The 22,705-nt window shown below is 61.8% G+C and overlaps 2 protein-coding genes across 2 annotated transcripts; one reads left to right on the forward strand and one right to left on the reverse strand.

The window, feature by feature from the left end:
* The first annotated feature begins 74 nt into the window (after positions 1 to 74).
* On the forward strand, positions 75 to 11,905 carry SIPA1 (signal-induced proliferation-associated 1). The gene is given in 17 exon segments (XM_047070662.1): positions 75 to 178; positions 2,496 to 2,760; positions 2,762 to 3,257; positions 4,071 to 4,198; positions 4,284 to 4,460; positions 6,503 to 6,677; positions 7,385 to 7,488; positions 7,746 to 7,903; positions 7,984 to 8,593; positions 8,925 to 9,199; positions 10,115 to 10,336; positions 10,454 to 10,565; positions 10,659 to 10,767; positions 10,866 to 10,967; positions 11,063 to 11,117; positions 11,340 to 11,418; positions 11,513 to 11,905. Coding segments are annotated over 16 exon segments (3,126 nt in total). The 5' UTR covers positions 75 to 178; positions 2,496 to 2,583; the 3' UTR covers positions 11,660 to 11,905.
* Positions 11,906 to 13,730: 1,825 nt separating this feature from the next.
* On the reverse strand, positions 13,731 to 22,268 carry RELA (RELA proto-oncogene, NF-kB subunit). The gene is made up of 11 exons (XM_047070664.1): positions 22,167 to 22,268; positions 21,510 to 21,536; positions 21,256 to 21,407; positions 20,958 to 21,106; positions 20,195 to 20,286; positions 19,700 to 19,831; positions 18,759 to 18,863; positions 18,325 to 18,537; positions 16,064 to 16,144; positions 15,900 to 15,974; positions 13,731 to 15,149 (listed from the first exon to the last, which is right to left on the reverse strand). Exons 1-11 carry the CDS (start codon positions 22,171 to 22,173, stop codon positions 14,515 to 14,517), a joined length of 1,668 nt encoding a protein of 555 aa, XP_046926620.1. The 5' UTR covers positions 22,174 to 22,268; the 3' UTR covers positions 13,731 to 14,514.
* Between the last annotated feature and the right edge of the window lie 437 nt (positions 22,269 to 22,705).

The following is a 22,705-nucleotide window of genomic DNA, read 5'->3' on the forward strand; positions in this document are numbered from 1 at the left end:
TCCCCGCCCGCGGTGCTTCCCGCCGGCCCAGGCTGCTCCCAGGCCGGCCCCGCCCGCTCCGCGGAGGCCCCGCCCCCCGGCACGGCCCCGCCCCCAGGCGGAGCCAGCGCCCTAGCGCTAACGGGAGAGGCAGCGGAACCTCAGCGCGGGAGGCGGCCACCAGGCGGGAGCCCTAGAGGTACCGGCGGGAGCGGGGGAGTGGAAGCACCGAGGTCGGGCCAGACAGGGGAAAAGGTGGCTTGGCGTGGGCCTGGGTGGTGTGTGTGTGGAAGGGGGGTCCTCGCCGCGTTCGCCGCCTGCACCCTCCCAACCTCCGTCCGGGCTCCAGCTCCAGTCCCGAATCAGTACGTCCAGTCCCCTGCCTCCGGCCGGCGGCCCCCACTCTGCTCTGCGTGATGGCCCGGCCCGTCCAGTGTGCCGGCGACTGGATGCGGCGGCCCCCGACTCCTCTGGGCGGCGCTGGCGACTGCCCCTGCTGCCGGCTGTGTGAGGGGCTCCCCCTGTTCTGGGGCTCCCCTTGTCTCGGGGCGGCCTCCTCCTCAGCCTTTGCGCACCGTCCCCCAGTCTCGGGCCTGGCCTGGGAGGAAACATCTGTCGCCCCCTTGGCAGCAGAAATGGGGTCGTGACCTCCAGATGTGCTGGGAAGCGTCCAGGGCCTCCTCCTGGGGCAGCCAGGCCTTCCGGATCTGTGGGGGCGGGGCCGGCCCCCTCCCCCCAAGTGACACAGGCTGCGAGGAATGTCCCGGCCTCAATGGACCCTGTGTGAAGCTGCCGGGTGGGGGGCAGAGCCCAAGAACACCCCCCAAGGCAAGGCTAGAGCCCAGCACTGGGCCAGAGCGAGAGGCACCCCATGGGCTGTGCACAGACACGTACACAGAGCTCAGCCCACGCGGAGCAGGGGCTTACACGGCTCCCCTCTCTCGTGTCCCCTCCCACTCCAACACACACTTCACAACCCAGGCCCAAGACCAGGGCCTGCATCATCACCACACATGGTCAGCTTCACACTCTTCAACCTCCTTTCAGGCTCCCAGTGGTGTTGGGAAAGGGCAGAAGGTTAACCCCATTTTAGAGATGAGGGAACAGAGACTCAGGGGTGAGGTCAGAGGTTGTCCTAGGAGAAACTAAGGGAGGAGGCACCCCACGTGTGGTGGCCTACCCTTGCTTTGTCTTAGAGCTTAAGCTGAAGGGTGGACAGAGCCCTGGCCCCCACCCCGGCCACACACAGTGTCACCGGAGGATGCCCAAAGCCCTACCAGCAGTCGCCTGTGTTCCTAGTGGAGGGTCCCACATCTCTGTCCTGCTTGCCCACACCAACCTGAGTTCACCTGGGGTGGCTTCCCTCACCTTCTCACACTACCCTTGGCACCTGCCCCTGGCCTCGACACGTTTCCGCATTTAGCAGGTCCCTGGGACCTTGGGTATCTCAGTCTTACATCCCGTGAGACCTCGAGCCTCAGCCCAACACCCCCCGCTCACCCCACACCTACACACACAGGGACGGGAGTGGGCAGGTACTGCGCTGTCTAGGCCCTGGAGATTGACAGAGCTAGGTTCAAATCCTTGCTGTAACATGGAATTACTTCAGGCAAGAGCATCCCCTTCTCTGGATCTGTTTGACCATCTGTCACATGGGGTTCAGACCTCCCTGTCAGCATCAGTGAGGCCAGGTAGGCAGCCGTCCCGTGGGTCCCAGTTCCAGCAAAGGGGTTCCGTCAGTGTGACTCCTTCCCCTGCCCCCAGGCATGGCCACAGTAGGCTGCAGAGAGTGAGCCTGGGCCTGTCCTTCGGGCCAGGGGGATGGGTCCCATGACTGAGCTGGTGTGACCCCAGCACCTTCCTCAGGATATGGTGCTGGGCAGGGGGCTGGGCTCAGAGTTGGGGCCACTTCCTGTACTGAAGGAAGTACTCTTGTCGTTTCTGTTGCCCTCCCAGTGCCCCCCGGGAACCTCTGTGTCCTTGAGGTATTGAGGCCATGAGGGCCAGGGCATCGAGACCCAGGTTCTGGGTGCTCGGCTCCTCCGGGACCCTGAAGGAAGTGGGAGGGGCAGGGAGGAAGGTCTCTGGGGACAGGACGTCCTCCCTTTGTCAAGTGGGTAAGACCCAGACATCAGTGGCCCCGTGGGTTTCCCGTCCCAGTGAAGACGAATCGTCTGTCTCGCTGGGCCAGGACTTGGTGGGGACCCTCATTCTGGGCCCAGGCCAGAGCCACGGTGTGTGCCATAGGAACTGACCGCCCCAGGGCTGCCCGGACTCCAACACCCTCAGGGCCAAGGCCCAGACAGCCCGGCCCCTGGCCCTGCCCCTCACTTAGCTGGAGGAGGGGGCTGGAAACCTCAGCCTAGGGCAGACGAGGAAGTGGCCAGGAAAGCGGAAGAGGCTTTGATGGTCGCGGAGGGGGGCCGGAAGCCAACCCGCGTGGTGGAGGGCCAGGCTGGGGGCCCGGGTTCCTGTTTTCTCCCCAGGCCCCACTGAACAGCCCCCTCCTCCCTCAGGGCAGGAACTGGCCTGCCGCCCGGGCACCAACCACCCGCGCCTGCCAATGCGACCCGGCCCCCGGAGAGCCAGGCCCACATCACGCCCATGTGGGCCGGTGGCGTGGGGAGCCCTCGGCGGGGCCCGGCCCCTGCGCCCACCGATGACCTCTTCGCTCGGAAGCTGCGCCAGCCGGCCCGGCCCCCGCTGACACCGCACACCTTCGAGCCAAGACCAGCCCGGGGCCCGCTCCTGCGCAGCGGCAGCGATGCCGGCGAGGCCCGGCCCCCCCACACCGGCCAGCCCTCGCGCCCGGGCCCACAGCCACGAGGAGGCCAGCCGCCCTGCCGCGACCCCTACCCGGCTCTTCACTGACCCCCTGGCACTGCTGGGGCTCCCGGCCGAGGAGCCGGAGCCCGCCTTCCCGCCGGTGCCTGAGCCCCACTGGTTCGCCCACTATGACGTGCAGAGTCTGCTCTTTGACTGGGTTCCGAGGCCGCGGGGGACGGGCGGCCACGCAGAGGCTGGCTCTGGGACTCCGGCCTCCGCTGAGGACCTGTCCGCCGGCTCGGACCTGCTGCTCGAAGCGCCTGGCTTCGTGAGTGAGCTCGGGGGTGAGGGCGAGCTGGGCCTGGGTGGACCGGCGTCCCCACCCGTGCCCCCTGCACTGCCCAACGCGGCCGTGTCCATCCTGGAGGAGCCGCAGAACCGAACTTCGGCCTACAGCCTGGAGCACGCAGACCTGGGTGCTGGCTACTACCGCAAGTACTTCTACGGCAAAGGTAAGGGGAGGGCTGGGCGGCAGGCCCTGTCACCTGACCAGCACACGGTAGGGCTCAGGAGTTGTCATTTCCCTGTCAAGTTTCCGGCCGGCTGCGTGAAGGGTCAGGGTCTGCCTCTGGGGCCAAGGCTGCCCTGCAGGGCCTAGCTTTAACCACCTGAGGCCTTCTAACCACCTTTAACCAGCTTTAACCACCTGAGGCCTTCTGCCTCCATCGATTCATCCTACCCCTCCTACCCCTCCGGGCTGGGGAGAGAATTTCTATCAACACTTCTGTGAGGTGAAGAGTGAGGTGTGAAAACCTCTGCACCTGGGAACCTCGTTCTCGTTCTCGTCAGTTCCCAGAAGGGAGGGCCCCAGACGTCCTGCAGCAGAAGATGGGCGGATGTGGCTGGTGGGGCCCGGCAGGATCTAGGCCTGGAAGCGAGCGGGCATTGGCCCCCTGGGTCTGGGGCAGGTGTGAGGTGTGCCCTGCAGCAGAAGATGGGCGGATGTGGCTGGTGGGGCCCGGCAGGATCTAGGCCTGGAAGCGAGCGGGCATTGGCCCCCTGGGTCTGGGGCAGGTGTGAGGTGTGCCGAGCCGCCCAGGGGGCGGGGCAGAGGGCCAAACACGGATAGGGATTTGGCCTGGTAGAACGGGGGCGGGGCTGCGGAGGGAGTGGGCCTTAGTCTAGGGTCCCCACTAGGTGAGGGGATGGGGCGTGGGGGGGGGTGGATTTAGTGATGGGCGTGGTCGAGCGGGGGTGGGACCCCCGGGGGGGGGGGTGTGGGGCCGGTCATCCACCGACTGGCCCTCCCCCACACCCCCCTCCAGAACACCAGAACTTCTTCGGACTGGACGAGGTGCTGGGCCCGGTGGCAGTGAGCCTGCGGCGGGAGGAGAAGGAAGGCAGCGGAGGAGGCACTCTGCACAGCTACCGCGTCATCGTGCGGACCACACAGGTGGGCCGAGGTCACGGGACCCGAGCGCGCTTCGCCTCCTCGAAAGCCTGTATGGATTCTGAGCGCCCCCATGTCCCCTCCTCAGCTCCGGACCCTCCGCGGCACCATCTCGGAGGATGCGCTGCCCCCGGGGCCCCCGCGGGGTCTGTCCCCGAGGAAGCTTCTGGAGCACGTGGCGCCGCGGCTGAGCCCAACCTGCCTGCGCTTGGGCTCAGCCTCACCGAAGGTGCCTCGCACGCTGCTCACACTGGACGAGCAAGTGGTGAGTGGCCGGTGTCCCCGCGCAGCCCCTGCAGCTAGACCTGGTCTGAACCCAGTCTGCTCAGCTCCCAGCCGCCTAGCCCTGACCCTGATCCTGGGCTGGACGGTGACCCCAAGAGAGCTGGCTTTTCAGAGGGGGCAGCGCAGGTCATCCAGAGCCTTGCCTCTCAGAGTATAACCGGTAGACCAGCAGCATCCACGCCATCTGGGAGCTTGTTAGAAACGCAGACTTTTGGGCCCTGCCTGTCCCACCGCATCAGAGCCTGTCCTTTCAGAAGATCGCAAGTTAATTGCCATGTACATTTCAGTTGAGAAACACTGATCTGACCACTTGCTCCCCTTCCTGCAAGTCCCTCTCCTTCCCTGTCACTTTGCCCTGCAAGGTGCTGCTTAGTCTCCTCTCAGTGTGGGGTGCTCACTCCTTCCTGGGACTGCCTGTTCCACTGTGGGACAGATCAAGCCAGTGGAAGTCCTTCCCGACCCTGTGCTGAAAGCTGCCCACTGGCTCCGATTCTCCTCCTCTGTGTCATTCGGTCTGTCAGCCATTCAACAAACATTTTCTCACAATTTGATGCTGGGCCCCGGACTGGACACTTGGGGACATGTCCAGACCAGGTGCTGTCTTGGAGTAGCTCACAGCCGGTGGGGAGAGAGAGAGAGAGACCCACAGTTAATCGCGGAGCAGCGAAAGAGGAATATTGAAGGCTCCGTGGGGCGCCAAGGGTAGTCTTGACAGCCCTTCCTTGGCTTGGGGTTTAGTATCATGGTGGAAATGTAAGGGCTTGGCTCAGGAAGAACGGGTGTCTTCTAGACAGAAGAAACAACTTGTGTGAAGGCTTAGTGACTGAGGGCAGGTCACACTGGGGTCCTATAGGCAGTTCTGTGTGGCAGGAGTAGCACTTGGGGGGTAGGGCGATGGGGAAGGCTTGTATTCGGGAAGGCTTGCATTTGGTCCTGGGGGCACTGGGGAGCCATGGAAGGTATGAAAGGTAGAGCAGCCTTCAGGTGGCAGTGTGGAGGCCAGACTGGAGGGGCAGGGAGGCCAGGTCAGAGGCTGTTGTAGTCATCCAAGCCAGACCTGATGGTGATGATGGCAGAGGTGAAGAGGAGATGACAGTCCAGGGGTAGGTGGGTGGGATGGGAGCGGCACAGTGAGGGGGGTGAGGTGCCAAGTGGGGGGAAGGACACTTGGGCAGCCGGAGAAACGGGTCTGGAGCTCAGAAGAAAGGTCTGAGCTGGAGGCAGAGACTGGAGTCTCTTCCCGTGGAGACGGTTGCGACCGTCACCGAGGGCAGAGACCGTGGGCGGAGAAGAGGCCCAGGCCGGAGACAGTGGGGTCGTTAGGGTTTCAGGTAAAGTGAAGTTCCAGTTGTCCCAGGCGCCCGCCATGGAGACAGTGTGCCAGGGTAAGGCACGCCCATGGGCTGAAGGAGCCGCAGGGATTTGGAGCTGGGGTGGAAGCGGGGCTACAGGAGTCAGGAGTGATGAAATTGAAGTGGGGACTGAGTGTAGACAAGCTTCTCGTGAAGAAAGGAGGCTGGAGCCCGAGGGGCCAGAGCACCTTGAGCTGTGCACGGTTAACCCCGGATGGAAAGGAGCCGGGAGCAGCGTGAGCGGAGGGGGTGCAGGGCTCAAGGCCTCCAGAGGCTGGGCTGGGGATGCCTGGGATTCGAGGGAGGGGAGGACAGGCTAGCCTTGAGATAAGGAGGATGACAATGTGAACGTGCACAGAGATGGAGCGAGCGCACCGTGGGCCGGGTCCTTTCCACGAATCACCTCGTCTGTGGTCACATGAGAACCACCCCCCTCCTGGTCCCTTCCCACCTGTGACTTCCTCTACCCTCCTGAGCACTGGGTGGGGTGGGGGGAGGGGGCAGGACAGACCAAACCCACTTATAGGCAGAAACACAGAGGTGGCTTAGCGAGGGAGGTGCTCGGGGCCGCTCGCAGAGACAGCCCAGCCCCCAGCCCATTGCCCAAGAGCCGGTGGGCGCAGGGCCCGAGAGACTGAGGCCTGGGCCCTCTGCCTGTGCTGCCCCGCAGCTGAGCTTCCAGCGCAAGGTGGGCATCCTGTACTGCCGCGCCGGCCAGGGCTCGGAGGAGGAGATGTACAACAACCAGGAGGCAGGACCGGCCTTCACGCAGTTCCTCACCCTGCTGGGCGACGTGGTGCGGCTCAAAGGCTTTGAGAGCTACAGGGCCCAGCTGGACACCAAAAGTGAGGCCCCGGGGCTGGGAGTGGGGGCGGACCGGTGCTGAGGGGCAGACGGCCTTGGTGAGAGCCCCCTGGCTTGTCACCGCTCCCCCTGTAGTGTCCTGGGTCTGAGGCCCGGGTTGAAGAGTTCTTTGGGCAGGTTGAGGACGTGGGTCAGGGGCCACACTGGCCAGGCAAGCCACGGGCTGGAAGGAAGGACTAGGATGGTCCCCCAAGGCCCTGATGCCCTACTGCCTGAGCTGGAGCCACGCGGGCTGGCAGGCACCGCTCCCTCCGTCAAACACACATGTTCCCCCAGCCCTGCTTCCTCGGGAATGCCCCTGCCTCCCGGGTTGGAAGGGCCCCGGGGCCGCTTGCGGAGCCCCTCTGGCCTCCTTCCACTCTCAGCTGCTCCACGCACGCTGGGGCCTGGGCCAAATCTGTCCTCTCCTGGGACATCCACCTCCGCCCCCCTCAGAGCAGGCCGCTCCTCACTGAGGTCCTCGTTCTATCTCCGCACGCCCACGCCGAGCCTAGGCTGGAGGCTGGAGCCTGAGGGGGAAGGGGCAGGGAGCAGCCACAGGTGAAGCCATGACTTCGTGACCTGGTGGCATGAGGGGTGGTCCGCCTGCTGGTCGGGGGGCACAGGAGCTCGAGACCGCAAGCAGGGATGCCAAGTTCGAGCCGATCCCTCTTGCTCTCCCCCCGTGTCCCCGAACCCCTGGCCACAGCGGATTCCACAGGCACACACTCCCTGTATACCACGTACCAGGACCACGAGATCATGTTCCACGTGTCCACGATGCTGCCTTACACCCCCAATAACCAGCAGCAGGTGTGAAGAGCTATGACGGGGCTGGGGGATGGCCACGGGCTTCTGGGGAACCATGGAGGGGGGTCACGTGGGCGGTGGCATTCGAACCTTGACCTGAGATCTCTCGAGGCCCAAACAACCCTCCCCAAAGACAATCACCCCAGACCTTCCCCAGGGGCGGGTGGGGGAGCCCCTGGGGCCCAGCCTCCGCCCTGCCAGAATTAGGAGGGACTTGGGCGGACGGGTCCGGGTTACATCTCCTGCCATCTAACTCCCAGCTCCTTCGGAAACGCCACATTGGCAACGACATCGTGACCATCGTGTTCCAGGAACCTGGCAGCAAGCCCTTCTGCCCCGCCACCATCCGCTCGCACTTTCAGCACATCTTCCTGGTGGTGCGGGCTCATGCACCCTGCACGCCACACACCTCCTACAGGTGGGTGCCTGGGTGGTCCCAGTTCTGCCACCGCCACGGACCCTCCCAGTGGCCCCTAACTACCGCCTCCCTCCCCTCAGGGTGGCCGTGAGCCGCACCCAGGACACCCCTGCCTTTGGGCCGTCTCTGCCCCAGGGCGGAGGCCCCTTCCCGGCCAACGCCGACTTCCGCGCCTTCCTGCTGGCCAAGGCGCTCAATGGCGAGCAGGCAGCAGGCCACGCACGCCAGTTCCACGCCATGGCCACGCGCACGCGTCAGCAGTACCTGCAGGACTTGGCCACCAACGAGGTGACCACTACGTCGCTGGACTCGGCCTCGCGCTTTGGCCTGCCCTCCCTGGGCGGGAGGCGAAGGGCGCCCCCTCGGGGCCCGGGCTCCGAGCTGCAGGCGGCGGGGGCGCTGGTGTGGGCCGTGCGCGCGGCGCCCGGAGCGCGGGGCGCCGCGGGGGCCGAGGCCCGTGGTCCCGACGACGCCGAGGTGCCCTGCCTGCTGGGCATCTCCGCTGAGACGCTGGTGCTGGTGGCGCCGCGCGACGGCCGCGTGGTCTTCAACTGCGCCTGTCGCGACGTGCTGGCCTGGACCTTCTCCGAGCAGCGGCTCGACCTGTACCACGGCCGCGGGGAGGCGATCACGCTTCGGTTCGACGGGCCCCCCGGCCATGCCGTAGGCGAGGTGGTGGCGCGTCTGCAGGTGAGGCCCGGGAGTAAGGCAACTCGCCGCCGGGTCCCTCCCCACCTCGGGGGCGGAGCGGGCTGTGGAACCCCTCGCTCCCGCCGCCTCTCCCGCGAAAGGGGAAATTGGGGGTTGGGGGCAAACCCTGCCCTGGCGCTTGGCAGAGTTGGAACGGGGGCGGGGAGGTCGTCGGGCAGGTGACTTCCGGTCTCTGAGCCTCAGGCCCTCATCTGCCGGCGTGTAGGGGTGCGGGGGTGTGGGGTAGGCGGTCTGGGCGGCCTGGGACCTGGACTGGAGCTGGCGCAGTGCCCGCCCTGCTCACGCCCCGCCCCGCCCCGCCCCGCCCCAGCTGGTGAGCCGAGGCTGCGAGACCCTCGAGCTGGCGCTGCCCCGCGAAGGCCAAGGCCGCCTGGGCTTCGAGGTGGACGCCGAGGGATTCATCACGCACGTGGAGCGCTTCACGTTCGCGGAGACAACGGGGCTGAGGCCAGGGGCGCGCCTGCTGCGCGTGTGCGGCCAGCCGCTGCCCAGGCTGGGCCCGGAGGCCGCTGCCCAGCTGCTGCGCTCGGCGCCCAAGGTCTGCGTCACCGTCCTGCCCCCCGACGAGAGCGGCCGGCCCCGCAGGTCAGGGCCTGGATGCGGGGAGGTGGGAGGACCTGGCAGCTGGCCACCGCGGAGCCCGTGCCTCCCGTGTCGCCATTAGCATTCTCCCAAGAATACCCGTGGGGAGGGCTCTCCTCCAGAGAATCCCACGTTTCTTAATCTCTCTGAGTCGCAGGTGCAGAGTGAAGCCAAGATCCAATAGCAGCCCCGTCTTTTAAAAAGTATCATCCACAGACGCATACATGCAACCGGCCACTTACCGGCTTAAGCCAGGATATGCAAACTTTTCCCCCAAAGGGCCAGACAGTAAATATTTAGGTTTTCTGGGCCACCTGGTCTCTGCTACAGCTACTCAACTGTGCTGTAGCACAAAAGCATCCGTAGAGGACACATGAATGAATTCGTTTTCTTTGTTCCACTAAACCTTTATTTGTGGACACTGAGATTTGAATTTTATTGATTTTCATGTGTCATGAAATGTTCTTTTGATTTCTGCCAACTATTTGAAAATGTAAAAACCATTCTTGGCTCACAGGAGTAGGAAAACAGGCACATCTGCTAAAACAGAAAAAAAAAAAAAAAAAAAAAAAGGCGCAGGCTGGATTTGGCTCCCAGGCAGGAGGTTTTAGATCTCTACCCCGGGTGATTTACTTGTGTCGTTACTTAAATCCTCACAGCGGGCTGTCAGTTGGTACAGTTTACCCATTTCGCAGACGGAGAAACGGGTGTTCACAGTGATTTACCCAGGATACACAGGGGCAGCGCTGGGTCTGGACAAAATGGCCAGTAGTCAGGCAAACAGTTTTCGTTGTCGTTAGGGTGTTTGGAGAGCTCTCCTCCTGGAAGTGAGCCTCGGGCACAGCCGGGAGTGGGGCCGGAGATGCGGGACACCGGGGACAGGGTGTTCCTGCCTGACGCCGCCCGTTCTCCCGCCAGGAGCTTTTCGGAGCTGTACACGCTGTCTCTGCAGGAGCCCAGCCGGCGGGGGGCCCCAGAGCCCGTGCAGGATGAGGCCCCCGGGGCGGCGACCCTGCAGCCCACCACGCAGCAGTTGCTACAAGCGTGCCTGCTGGAGGGTGGCAGTTCCACGGGGCCTGGGGATCTGGCTGAAGAGAGGACCGAGTTCCTGCACAGTCAGGACTCACCGTCACCCCGCAGGTGCTCCCTCTCGGCCCTCCCTCTTGTCCAGCCCAGTGAAGTTGGACAGCCGCGGTCTGTGAGAGCAGGGGCCCTGGGGTGCAGCTTCTCTCGCTGAACTGTCTCTGCTCTCCCCAGCTCCCTGTCAGACGAGGCCCCGGTCCTTCCTAACACCACCCCGGACCTCCTCCTGGCCGCCACGGCCAAGCCGTCAGCACCCAGTGCTGGCCGGGAGACACCACCCACCCGGGTGAGCAAAAACAAGACTCGAGCCCAGAGGGCGGTGGTGGGCACAGTGGGGAGGGTGGACGTCACCGCATCCGTACCCATTAACACCCCTCAGGATGGGCCAGGCAGCCCCAGTGGTTGTGAGGACAGGGGCGACCCGGCCCCAGAGCTGAGGGCCTCCTTCCTGCCACGAACCTTGTCTCTGAGGAACTCCATCAGCAAAAGTGAGTCTGGAGCAAGGTGTGGGTCATGGGTGGGGTCGGGCAGAAGAGGGGCTGGCTTGGGCTCTCCCTGGGCTGAGCCCACCTCCCTGTGCCCACAGTCATGTCAGAGGCGGGCAGTGAGACCCTGGAAGACGAGTGGCAGTCCATCTCAGAGATCGCCTCCACCTGCAACACCATCCTGGAGTCACTGTCCCGGGAGGGTGAGGCCACCAGGGCGCCGGGGGTAGGAGCCAGGATGGGGTGGGGATCTTTCTCCCTTTATCCTCCTGCCCAGATGGTCCCTCTGTCCCCACAGGACAGCCCATCCCAGAGAGCGGGGATGCCAAGGGAACTCCGAAGTCTGATGCTGAGTAAGCCTCCCCGTGCGGATCTAGCCCCTTCACTGTACCTGCGTGGCCTCCATACGTGCCCGTCCGCTAGAGTTAAGCGTTGTCCCGGGCAGGGCTCCGCGCTCACACCCACAGAAGTCTGAGAACACAGGGGTTGGGCCCATCTCATTTAAGCGGGCTGGGAGCCAGCCGGAGGTGCTGACACCTACCCTGGTCCCATGAACCTGTCCCCCACGTCCTCAGGCCAGAACCTGGGAACCTGTCGGAGAAGGTCTCTCGCCTGGAGTCCATGCTCAGGAAGCTGCAGGAAGATCTGCAGAAGGTGACGACGGGGCGGATTGGGGGCCGGCGGGGAATTACAGGGCCGCCCCGGGAAAGGAGCCGCTGCTCTGACACCTGCCTCCCACCGGTCCCAGGAGAAGGCAGACAAGGCGGCCCTGGAGGAGGAGGTGCGGAGCCTGCGTCACAACAACCGGCGGCTGCAGGCCGAATCAGAGAGTGCAGCCACGCGCCTGCTCCTGGCCTCCAAGCAGCTGGGCTCACCTACTGCCGACCTGGACTGAGCCGTCTGGGCCAGCCTCAGCCGGGCTGTGGACCTGCTTGGAACTGCTCAGGTCCTTCAGGGTACCTGGGTCACAACGGGCCCGGGGCCCTCCTCAGGAACTCTCCCTGCGCACAGAGGCGCGTCTTAGCACTGCCCCCACTCCCCAGTCCATTATTTGGTGGTGAAGTTGCCCCTACCCCCCATCCCTGTTTGTAAATATTCTGTGGAGAAGAGGGGACTTTGGGGAGTAAAGAAGCCACTACTATTTGTGTCTGTGTGGGTGTTCATGACACGACGGGGGGGGGGGGGGTTGGGGGCAAATCGGTTTTGACCCCAGAGGCTCCTGCCAAGTTCCCAGGACCAGTTAGAAGGACAGGCCTTGGGGACATTGGCTCAGGCCTAGGTCGGCACTCGCTGAGGGGTTCTCTGAGGCTAGGCCACCCCTTGGTTTCTCTCCCACAAACATTTATTTGTTCTGGTGGGAAGCAGATGGCCACGCCCCACACTTACTCTGCTTTATCTGGGAGCCAGGCCCAGCCAGGCCCTTGCCCTGGAACCAAACCTGAGGGAGTGAGTGAGACCAGGGGCAGAGGGACAGAGGTGGGCCTGCAGGCGTGGGGGAGGAGTTTAGGGGTCAAGGAGAGAGGCTGATTATAGTCCGATGGAAAGTCCTTTTCCAGGCCCTGCCCTCCAGTGAAGGCCCCACTTCTCCTCTCTGTAGTCACCGAGCCCCCAAGACTGGAGCTCCCTCGACCCCTGGCAGCTGACTGCAAGACACTGGGAAGGCCAAGGGAGAGGCGTGGCCCGGGTAGGGGGACCAGGGCTCACTCGGTTCGTTCCCCTCGGGCCTCAGGCTGGGGCCACGGTACGCAGCTACGCCGTCTGCTTCCTCCGGTCAGGAGCCTTCTCACCTCCCTCCTCGGGCTCGCCCGGGCCCCGCCTCCGGGGCCGGGGTTCCACCGAACCCGGCCTCCCTGGGCGATGGGGTCGCGGGTTCGCAGGGGTCCTGACCTGGCGACCACGCTCGGGTTCCGCCCCGTACGCGGACGCGCAGCTTGGCCTGGTCCCTGAGTGGCCCACCCTGCTTCGGGCCCCGCCCCTGGCCCCGCCCGCTGGGCTAGAGGCTGGAACGCAAGCTTGGCTCTGCAGACGCTTTCCGATACCCCGACATTTTGCGGCTCTCTGGCGTCTTCCTCGCCGGCAGGCAGTCCACCACCGGAGTCTGCAGCCAGGGCCTACTGTCGTTCCCAGGGTACACGCTAGTTTTTGCAGCAAGCGCCACTGGTAACCCGCATACCTCTACCTTCACCCTCCCGCAGCCGTGCAGAGCACAGAACTTAGATGCCATCCGACTTAGGACTGGGATTTCCCCGAAGCGCATTACAGGGCCGCCCCTCGCGGAATGCCGCCTGTGCGCGTGCGCACTTGAGAAGGCGGGGTCTTGCGGGCCCGAGCCTTCGCGAACACTGCCTTACTGCGCCTGCGTCGGGTCAAGCCGGAAGTACATCCAGCTCCAGGCCTCTGGGCTGTGGCCTGGCTTTTGTTTAGGCTCTCGGGGCTGCAGATTTAAGATTTCTTTGCTCCTCGCAGAGCAGGATGTCAAAGCATAGACCTTTACCTAGCACCTCCCTTCCCCAACAGATGCGAACTCTCCCTCAACCACCCAAGGGATGAAATCCAAACCTCTCCGTCCAGCGTCCTTCATGTTTTTTATAGCCTGGCCCCATCCAACTTTTCCAACATTGTTATCTTTTACCCGGCTCACCTTCCAACGCTGGCTGGACCCTTTGCAGGACTGACCCTCCTCTTATCAAAGACCTGAAGCTGATTGCCCCTATGGCCTCTGTGAAGCTCTTCCTGAAACTACTCCATCCCCACAGCCACTGGGCCCTGCTGAGCTCTCACTGTGCTGGGACACCACCCCTATTAGCTGCTTGCTTTCATCCACGGGCATTTCATTCCAAGGACATCCTCGGACTGCAGGCTTCTAGATGACAGTGTAACTATTCATCCAACTCTGTATTGCTAATGTCCAGCCTGACATGACCAGCAAAGAGTGTGCTGTTTGCTGAAAGAAGGGGAATCTCTGGCCAGCTTGGCAACAAATTTATTAGTTCAGAATAGAAAGAGCAAGAGTCCAACTGCTTTGATTTCTTCAGTAAAAACTGAGCCTCTTGATTGGAGAGCTGCCAGCCTGCCCTCCCCCCTACTCTCCAAACAACTAGCCCTACTATTAAGGCACTTGAGGAAAGGGAGAACAGAGAGGTCTCAGACCGAACCTCCCAGGATCCCGGACAGGGCCAGTGTTGTCCCACCAGTTCCCTTACAGCCACAGCTGAGCAAGGAGAGCTGGCAGAGACCTCTGCAGGGCCAGAAGGCCAGGCCCTCAAATGCTGGTGTTAGTTCAAGGACAACGTGCCAGCACCACAGAGGGGCTGGTAACAGGCATTATTTTGGCACAAGATGTGAATCCATCATGTGAAGACACTTGGTGATAAGGCTTTGTGGCCTCAAAGGCCATAGCTCCAGCCTGTCCCTCTCTCTAGGAGAGTATTAGAAGCTGGAAGGTAGGGATGGGGGCCCCCAGAATTCCCTGTAAAGAGAAGGGAGCGGAACATCAGGATAGGGGAAGAGTTTGGGTCCTCCCTGCTCCCCGCTTTCCAGAGAAGTTAATGCTTCTGCTTAAGCACCTCCAAAAAGAGAGAGAGATAGACACTGCCAGTAAAAGAATAAAATGCACCCCCCGGAAGACATCACCCAAAGAAGTTGGGGGCAGTTGGAGCACACCCCCCTCCCCGAATCCATAAGTGCTTGCTTTGGGAGGGCTTCAATCCCCTGCAACCCAGTACCCCAGGCAGGGTAAGTGTCACCCCCTTAGGAGCTGATCTGACTCAGAAGGGCTGAGAAGTCCATGTCGGCAATGGAAGAGAAGTCTTCATCCCCTGAGAGGAGGCCGTTGGGAAGCCCAGAGGCCCCCAGGGGAGCGGGAGCTGGGTCAGGGGGCCTCTGGGATCCCGTCACCAGGCGAGTTATTGCCTCAGGGTATTCCATCAGCATGGGCTCAGCTGGGTGGGGGGCCACAGATACACCCTGGTTCAGCAGCTGCTGAAACTCAGAGTTGTCGACGGATGCCAGGTCTGTGAACACTGCTGGGTCGGCGCTGTTGCCAAGCAGGGCCCCCAGGTCTTCATCAGCGTCAAACTGCAGGTGCAGCAGGGCCTCCGTCAGCGTCCCTTCCCCAGCCTGGGTGGTCTTGGGAGCAGGCGGGACCACAGCCTGAGCAAGGCCTGGGGCTAAGATTGGGGCAGGGGCCGGGGCTGGGGCCGGGGCAGGGGCGGGGACAGGGGCAGGGGCCGGGACAGAGGCAGGGGCCGGGGCCAGGATTGGGGCAGGGGCTGGTGCCAAGGCAGGGGTCTGGCTTGGGATCTGCCCGGAAGGGAAGACCATGGGGGAGAACTCCTCGAAGTTGATGGTGCTGAGGGATGGCGTAAAGGGATAGGGCTGGGGAGCTGGGAGAGAGAGACAGAGTCGGGTCAGACAAGGCTGCAGAGACCCACCCTGTCACCTGTGCCCCAGCCCCTGTCAGTAGTGCTTAGGATCAGTCCCTAGGAGGAGGTCCCTCCCTAGAAGGTCATGGCTAGCACCCTCACTCCTTCTTCCTCAGTCTGACCTGTTCGGTTCCATCCCCACGTCCTCCTGTGGAGCCCTCCAGCCCGCAAAGCTCTCCCAGCCTTTTAGAGGAAGGGATGCTGTCAGAGATCAGCTGGTAAAACCCAAGCCACAGACCATGAGCCCAGTGAGCGCCCGGCGAGTCAAAGCCTGAAGCAGGGCACTTGGTCGCTCTTTTGTGAGCTACATACCAGCATGCACGTTCTGCTGGAGGAGCTTTTGCTTCCCTAATTCAACTGAGAGCTGAGGGCGAAGACTGCATGTTTGAACGGTCTCCTGCGGCATCCAGTGTGGGGTTTAGCTGACATAGTGGTTCTCAGACCACAACGTGCATTAATTCGTGAGCTGGTTCCGGGGCCACGCTTCCAGAGCCTCTGGATTGCACAGGTCAGTGATGGGGCCGAGGAATGTGCATCTTCACTACCCCCCCTCAAATGACTCTGATGTGGGTAACTAGACCTTAAGCCCCGTGAGCCCCACAGACAGTAAGCTTCAGACACCCGCTGGTAAAGCTGACCCCCTCCAGCCCAGAGCCACAGGCTGAATAGAGTTGAGCCCACAGTTCTGGTGGGGCAACAGGAAATCCTTACCTGGCTTGGGGACGGCAGCTGAGCTTCGGGAAGGCACAGCAATGCGCCGGGGTGGAGGCCGGGGGTCGGTGGGTCCTGTGGGGCAAGGCTGGGTCAGTTCCTAGCCCCCAGGGTCTCCCCTCCCCTATCCACCACCTTCTAATTCTCTGCACTGCCCCTCTCACCATTGAAAGGACTCTTTTTCATGATGCTCTTGAAGGTCTCATATGTCCTTTTGCGTTTCTCCTCAATCCGGTGACGATCATCTAGAAAAGTAATGGGGAGAAGTGGGTCTTGCTCTTCTCAGCTGGATCCCCAGAGCCTTCAAAGTACCCGCAGGAGGAAGATGACGAGACCACCTTTCCGTAAGACCCTTTCTCCAAACATTGCCTGCCAATGAGAAGGGCCTCATGACACTGACACGCAATTCTGAGAGTCCCACAGCGTTCTGAGAAGGCCTTGGTCACTGAATCTGACCACCCCCCTCAAAGGCCACGTGGGTGCCTCCAAGTAGGGGTCATGCTCTGAGGGGACAGGAGCCCTCGTGAAGCCGTCTCCAGCTTTTTCTCTTACCTGCATTGCCCACGTCCTAGCTCACCTCCAGCCTTGATCCAGGCCTGGCCATGATCTTTGCACTCAGGGGCAGCATAATAGGCTTGCTAAAGACCAACAAGGACTTGTATTCTTATCTCTGATGGTTTGCTAGTTCAGTCTGGAGCCTCCAGGACTGCCTTTCTAAGTACTGGAGCACATGGATAACTCCAAAGTACTCAACACCATCAGTCCAAAGCCAGCCTCATCATCTCACCTCAAAAACCTGGTTCTTCCTTCTCCAGTGGCCCCTCACCACCTGTCTGCCCTGTCACCCCAACTAGAAACCTTGGAATCATCCTCAGCATCTTCCTTTCTCTCACTCTCCACCATCTACTAACACGACACACGTTTACCAACACCCACCATGTGCAGGCTCCATTCTAGCCACTGGGGGTACGGCTGTAAGCAGACAAAGGCTCCTGCTCCCCCCAAAGTGGACATCCTCATGACAGGGGGACAGGGACACAACCACATACAAGTGACAGGAGCTCTAAGGAAGAGACACAGGCTGATGTAACAGAACCGGAAGTGAGGTTGTGGAGTCGAGCTTAGAGGTGGCCATGGAAACACCAGTGTGGGCCCATCATGTGGAGATCCAAGCACTGCAAGCAGAGGCAACAGCTGGAGCGCAGGTCCCGAGGAGGGACTCAGCTTAGTGTGTGTCGGACAGAAGGGCTTGGGGGCGGAGGGCACCCAAGGGAGACAGCGGTGGAGGAGACTGTCTTCCTCTGCCATTGGCTCTGCAAGGTTCACACCACGTCTTCTCCCGGACCGGACTACGGCATCTTCCACAAGAGCCTCCCTGCCTGGAGTCTCTCCCTCTCGGATCCTCTATACATTCCTGCCAGAGTGAGCTTCCAGATCCACGCGTGTCCCTTCCTTCTTAAACCTTTGGTGGTTCCCCACTGTCTTTAGGATGAAATCTTGGATGAATGCCTTGAGTCTGACACTCGAGGCCCTCCTGCCAGCACCTGTTCAGTGCCCGCCGACAGCTCCCACAAGGCTGCCCCCAAATGCGATGGGCACCCTCCAACGCCCTTGCGCCTCCAGGTGTCTGTCCACCTACCTGGAGAATGTGCTTCTGGGGCCTTCTCCACCTTAAAACACTCCTGCCCCATGCAGCCATCTCCAGCTCTTTGCACGCACCTCCCTCTGTTTTACAGGTCTTTCTGTCACTTAAGAATCTGTCCTGCGTGTTTGTCTTTCTCATGAGACTGAGCTTCTGGAGAGCAGGGAACACATCTCATTCGTCTTTGTGTTCACAATACCTGGCACGGGCCCTGACACCACGTGGGTGTCAATAACTATTTGTGGAATGAACCGATAGCTATTTCGGGGGTTGCTTTCCAAACTCTATCAGACTGCTCCTGGGACAGAAAACACTCTCAGGCTCGACGACGGGCTTTGGATCGAAGATCATTCTGGCTGTTCCTAATGTGGTCAGATGCCCGAAAGCCTTGACCAGATCATGGCTACGTGGGAGTGACGAGACACATCGCCTGGCAATAGGACCCTAGAGCCAGATGGCCTGAGTTTAAATACTAACTCTGCCACTCACTATCTATGTGACCTCAGACAACTTAGATGCCATCTTCTACCTCAAAAAGCTCACGAGGGAACAAAATCAGGTAATTCACTGATACGCTTGGAATAGGAGCAAACATGGAAGGACTCAGCCAATCTCAGGGATCCTTACTACTAACTGAGGCAAGAAAGAGAATCTGATTCCTGTATAAATCCCTGCCCTGACTCCAGTTCTTGACCCACTACTACAGCCCCAGACGTCTAGCCCTAGCCTCACGTCTGCTGGCTGGAGACGACAGTCCTGCTGCTTCCCTCCCCAGCTGTGTACCTGTGTCTGGCAAGTACTGAAATTCCATGGGCTCGCTGAGCTCCCGATCTGAAGGCCGCCGCAGCTGCATGGAGACACGCACGGGGGCCTGCAGGCTGGGGTCGGCATAGGGAGGTGTCCGGAACACAATGGCCACTTGTCGGTGTACGTCAGCTTGAGAAAAGGAGCCTCGGGCCTCCCAGCCTGGTCCCGTGAAATACACTTCAATGTCCTCTGCGGGAGATGGGGAGCAATGTGGGTCACCATGCTCGACTCATACGGCTCGCTGCCCGCCCCCCCACAATCGCTGAGACTTGTTTCCCAAGATACATCACTCTGCTGCCCCCGAGGCATTAGGGGGAGTGTTTAAAGCCAGTCTCCTGACACTCACCGTCTCCGCTCAGCATTGCCCCTCACCTCCTGTTCCAGAGTCCAGCCCTCTTCCTGGTGTGTACCTTTCTGCACCTTGTCACACAGCAGGAAGATCTCATCCCCCCCGAGGCAGCTCCCAGAGTTTCGGTTCACTCGGCAGATCTTGAGCTCCGCGGTGTTGGGGGCACCTGAGGGCGTGGGAATAAGGAGGGAAGCCCTGAACCGTCGCAGGTCTCCGGGACTGGCCTGCAGGGGATGCAACATCCCTGTCCATCCCAGAGTCAAGGCTGTTCAGAGCTTGCGGACCACACCTCCGCAGCCAAGGCTGCACCGTCCCCAGGACCCCTCAGCCCAACGTATTCAGCAACTGTGTATCTACTATGTGCCCAGCACTGTTCCACGCACGGAAAACACGACAAAACTTAATCATCTCTGCCCTCGTGGAGCTTATAGTCTGGGGGAACCAATCTGGTCACATACCCTCTTTTTCCATCAGACCCAAGCACCCTTCAAGACCCAGTTTGCTTGGTAACAGACCCTTCCCTCCTGACCTCCACTTCATCCTGGTTTTCTGTCCTTGGGGCTCCAGGGCCCTTTTATTCCCATTCATCCTGCTGATTACTTGATTAAAGGCTGCAACTGATCAACATTGGCCCAAATCATCTGTGAACTTCCTATGAGATTTCATCATTGAATTACTACTCTGGTAACATCTTCTTGTTCCTGGGAGTTCATTTCCCAGAGTCGTTAGTACCGTTCCGGGCACACTATCCTCCCATCATGTAGTGGAAATGCCTGTCTCGCATCGACTCCCTGCCAACCTAGAAGCGACACCTCACAGGCAGCTCCGGGTCTCCTTTGCCCTGTCCCCCCAGGCAGCACAGAGCTGGACACAGAAGAGGTGACAAATCCACAAGATGCCTGAACCAAGCGAGAGCTCCTCTCGCAGGCCATACCCAGCCAACCCCCTTCCTCCTCACAGGCCCATCCCCCTCTCCCTTCCACGGCTACCCCGGCCACTCACGGTTGTCAAAGATGGGATGCGAGAGGACAGGTGGCAAGCGGAGGGGCCTGCCTGCCGGGTCCCGCACTGTCACCTGGAAGCAGAGCCGCACCGCATTCAGGTCGTAGTCCCCACGCTGTTCTTCTATGGGAACTGCCACAAAAGCACATGGTCAGGAGACTGGGAGGCATGGCAGGGAATGAGGGGGGCAGGGAGCTCTGGGCCAGGAGGGTTAGTTGAGGGTGTGTCAAACAGTAGGAGTCCTAAAGCAGGAGAGAGACAAGGTTCTAGACCCATCACTGACCTGTATGACCCTCATGGGACCCTGGATGTCATGTCCCCTCACCGGCTCCCAGTTTCCCCAATGGTAAAATGGGAGTGTGTACTGAATGGGCAGCAAGATTCCGTCTGCACTATGACTGTTGGCCAATGAGGGAGAGGTGCAGGGAAGGTGGCTTCAGAGGGGCGACAGAGGGTGGGGGTGCTTCAAGCAGGCCCAGGCTTTCGCCCCCTCACCTTGGAAGGGATTGTTGTTGGTCTGGATACGTTGACTGATGGCCTGCTCCAGGTCCCGCTTCTTTACACACTGGATCCCCAGGTTCTGGAAGCTGAGTCCCCCACCAGGCATCAGTCCCAGGGTCTCTGCCCAGGCTGCCCCCCTCCCCCCACTCACGAGATCACCTCTGTGCTTTACCCCCTCGAATGGCTTCCTCCTGTGCTGCAAAGAAACTCCACTCCTTACTTTGGCTGAAAAGCACCTGTGCCCTGCGACCCGGCCCTGGCCACGGTCCCTGCTGGCTCCCTGCCCTCAGCCATAGTGGCTTCTTGTCTGTTCTCCAAACACGCCAAACTCACCCCCACTTTGAGGCCTTTGCATGTGTCCACTCTGCTTGGAATGTTCTTTCCATGCTTCTTTGCTCTTTCTCACTATTCAAGCCTTAAGTGAGAGGCCTTTCCTGACCTCCTGGCTCTCCTACCTCCCTCCCCTCCACCAGTAGATTATTCTTCCAACCTAACACTGTTTTATTTTCATCTGTGAAGTTATCTCAGGTATTGAGGTGACTGGGGATCCAGCCCTAGCCCACAGAGCTCTTATCTACTTGACAGTGGAGATGCACAAACATCTTGGAGATGTAACTCCAAGACCAAGGGTATCTGCTTGCAGAGCTGGGAGTGAGGAATTCGGTCTCTTGTCCAGACGGTAACAGCTACACAACTGCCTTGCCTCTTGTCCCCCCACCCCAACCCCACCCCCACACCCTGCTGGTCAGGAGCTCACCTGTGGATGCAGCGGTCTGGGCAGAGCTCAGCCTCATAGAAGCCATCCCGGCAGTCTTTTCCCACCAGCTCATGGGGGTGAGGCCGATGAGGGGGGTCCTTGGTGACCAATGAGATGCGAACTGTCCCTGGCCCGGTGTAGCCATTGATCTGTTCAAAGTACAGAGAACATCTAGAAACTCAGGAATTCCAGACCCAACTCCCAGACACTGCACCGGGGCCCGGAAGCAAGCCTACCACAGTTCCTTCCCGCAAACCCTCTCTGTGCCCCCCACCCCACCGCTAACAGCCATGCTGACCTTGATGGTGGGGTGGGTCTTGGTGGTATCCGTGCTCCTCTCGCCGGGGATACTGCCCGCGGAGCGACCCTCGCACTTGTAGCGGAAGCGCATGCCCCGCTGCTTGGGCTGCTCGATGATCTCCACATAAGGGCCAGAGGCCTGGGCCGGCTCTGCGGCGGGGACACGGACCAGCCCCGGTCAGCCGGCTGCCCTCCTTGCCCCTAACCCTGGGGAGCTCCTCCCCAGTCACTGGGAAAGGCTGGTCCACTTACCAGTCGGGAAGATGAGGGGAAACAGGTCTGAAAGGGGAGGGAGACGAGGGTCAGCACAAGCCCACTTCCCATCCTTACCAGGGAGGGCCTGCTTCCCCACGGAGAGGAGATGGAGCCAGGCTCCCTCCCTCCGAAGGAGACTTTGTCAAGGCCTGTTCCCTGGGACCTGCGGGTGAAACTAAGGAGAAGGGGTAAAGAAGGCAGAAGCACCTGCTTCGCGAGGGAACCCTGGGTATAGCGTCCTCTCTTTACGGAGGGAAATGGAGTCGGGGCCTTTCCTACTTCCATAAGGAAAACTAAGGGAGGGCACTTCCCACACCTCATCCTGAGAGGAAACGGAGTCAGACACAGTCTCTCCCCTGACCAGGAAACCAAGTCGGAACTGCCCCCACGGCCCCGGGGTGAAACTGAGTCAAAGCTCACAGCCACCCCTCCCCCCTCCCCCGCCAGAGGATACTGAGTCAAGTCTCCGCCACCTAAAGGGGAAACTGAGTCAGACCCCTCCATGCCCGCCCCGCCCCGCGCCACCATCCGGCCGGCCGCTCCCTGCGCAGCGCCCGTCGGCGCAGGAAGGGGCGGAAGGCGGCGCGGGGGGCTCCCGTCGCCGTCCCGGAGACCCCGACGCGGCCACCCCGCGGGGTCAGAGGGTGCCCTCACCGTCCATGGCCAGGGTCCCGGGGGCGGGGCCGGGGTCGCAGCTGGGGCCGCAGCGCGCGCTACAGCCAAGCCATTCGCCAGAGGCGGAAATGCGCCGCGCGCGCCCGCCGCCGCGTCACTGCCGGGAATCCGGCCGCGCCTGCGCGCTGCGCCGCTCAGCCGCCGTCGCCGCCGCCGCGGCCGCCGCCACCCGCGCGGGGCCAGGCGCGCGCCGCGCTCAAGTCTGAGAGGCCGCGCGCGCCGCCGCCGCCGCCGCCGCCGCCGGAGTCTGGGAACCAGAGCGCGCCGCTCCGGGGACCAAGAGGCTGCTCGTCCCGACGCCACTCTCGAGGCTGGCGGGGCTGCTGGGCTGCCTCCCGGGTCCAGGCCCCGCCTGGAGGGCGGGCCCAGCGATTACTCACAATGTTTTTAGGGGATTTCGGGGCCCCCTCCCGCTGATCGGAGGAGTTGGGTGATGTCACCCGGGCCGGGTCTGGAGCCCAGCCAGGGCTGCTGGGCTGCGGCTGCCCGCCCTGCGCGGGGAAAGGCCCGGGCCTGCT

Source organism: Lynx rufus, unplaced genomic scaffold, assembly GCF_022079265.1.
Source record: "Lynx rufus isolate CCGP_SWC_20201006 ecotype Redwood Valley unplaced genomic scaffold, mLynRuf1.p SCAF_9, whole genome shotgun sequence".
In the NCBI taxonomy this organism is placed as follows: domain Eukaryota; kingdom Metazoa; phylum Chordata; class Mammalia; order Carnivora; family Felidae; genus Lynx; species Lynx rufus.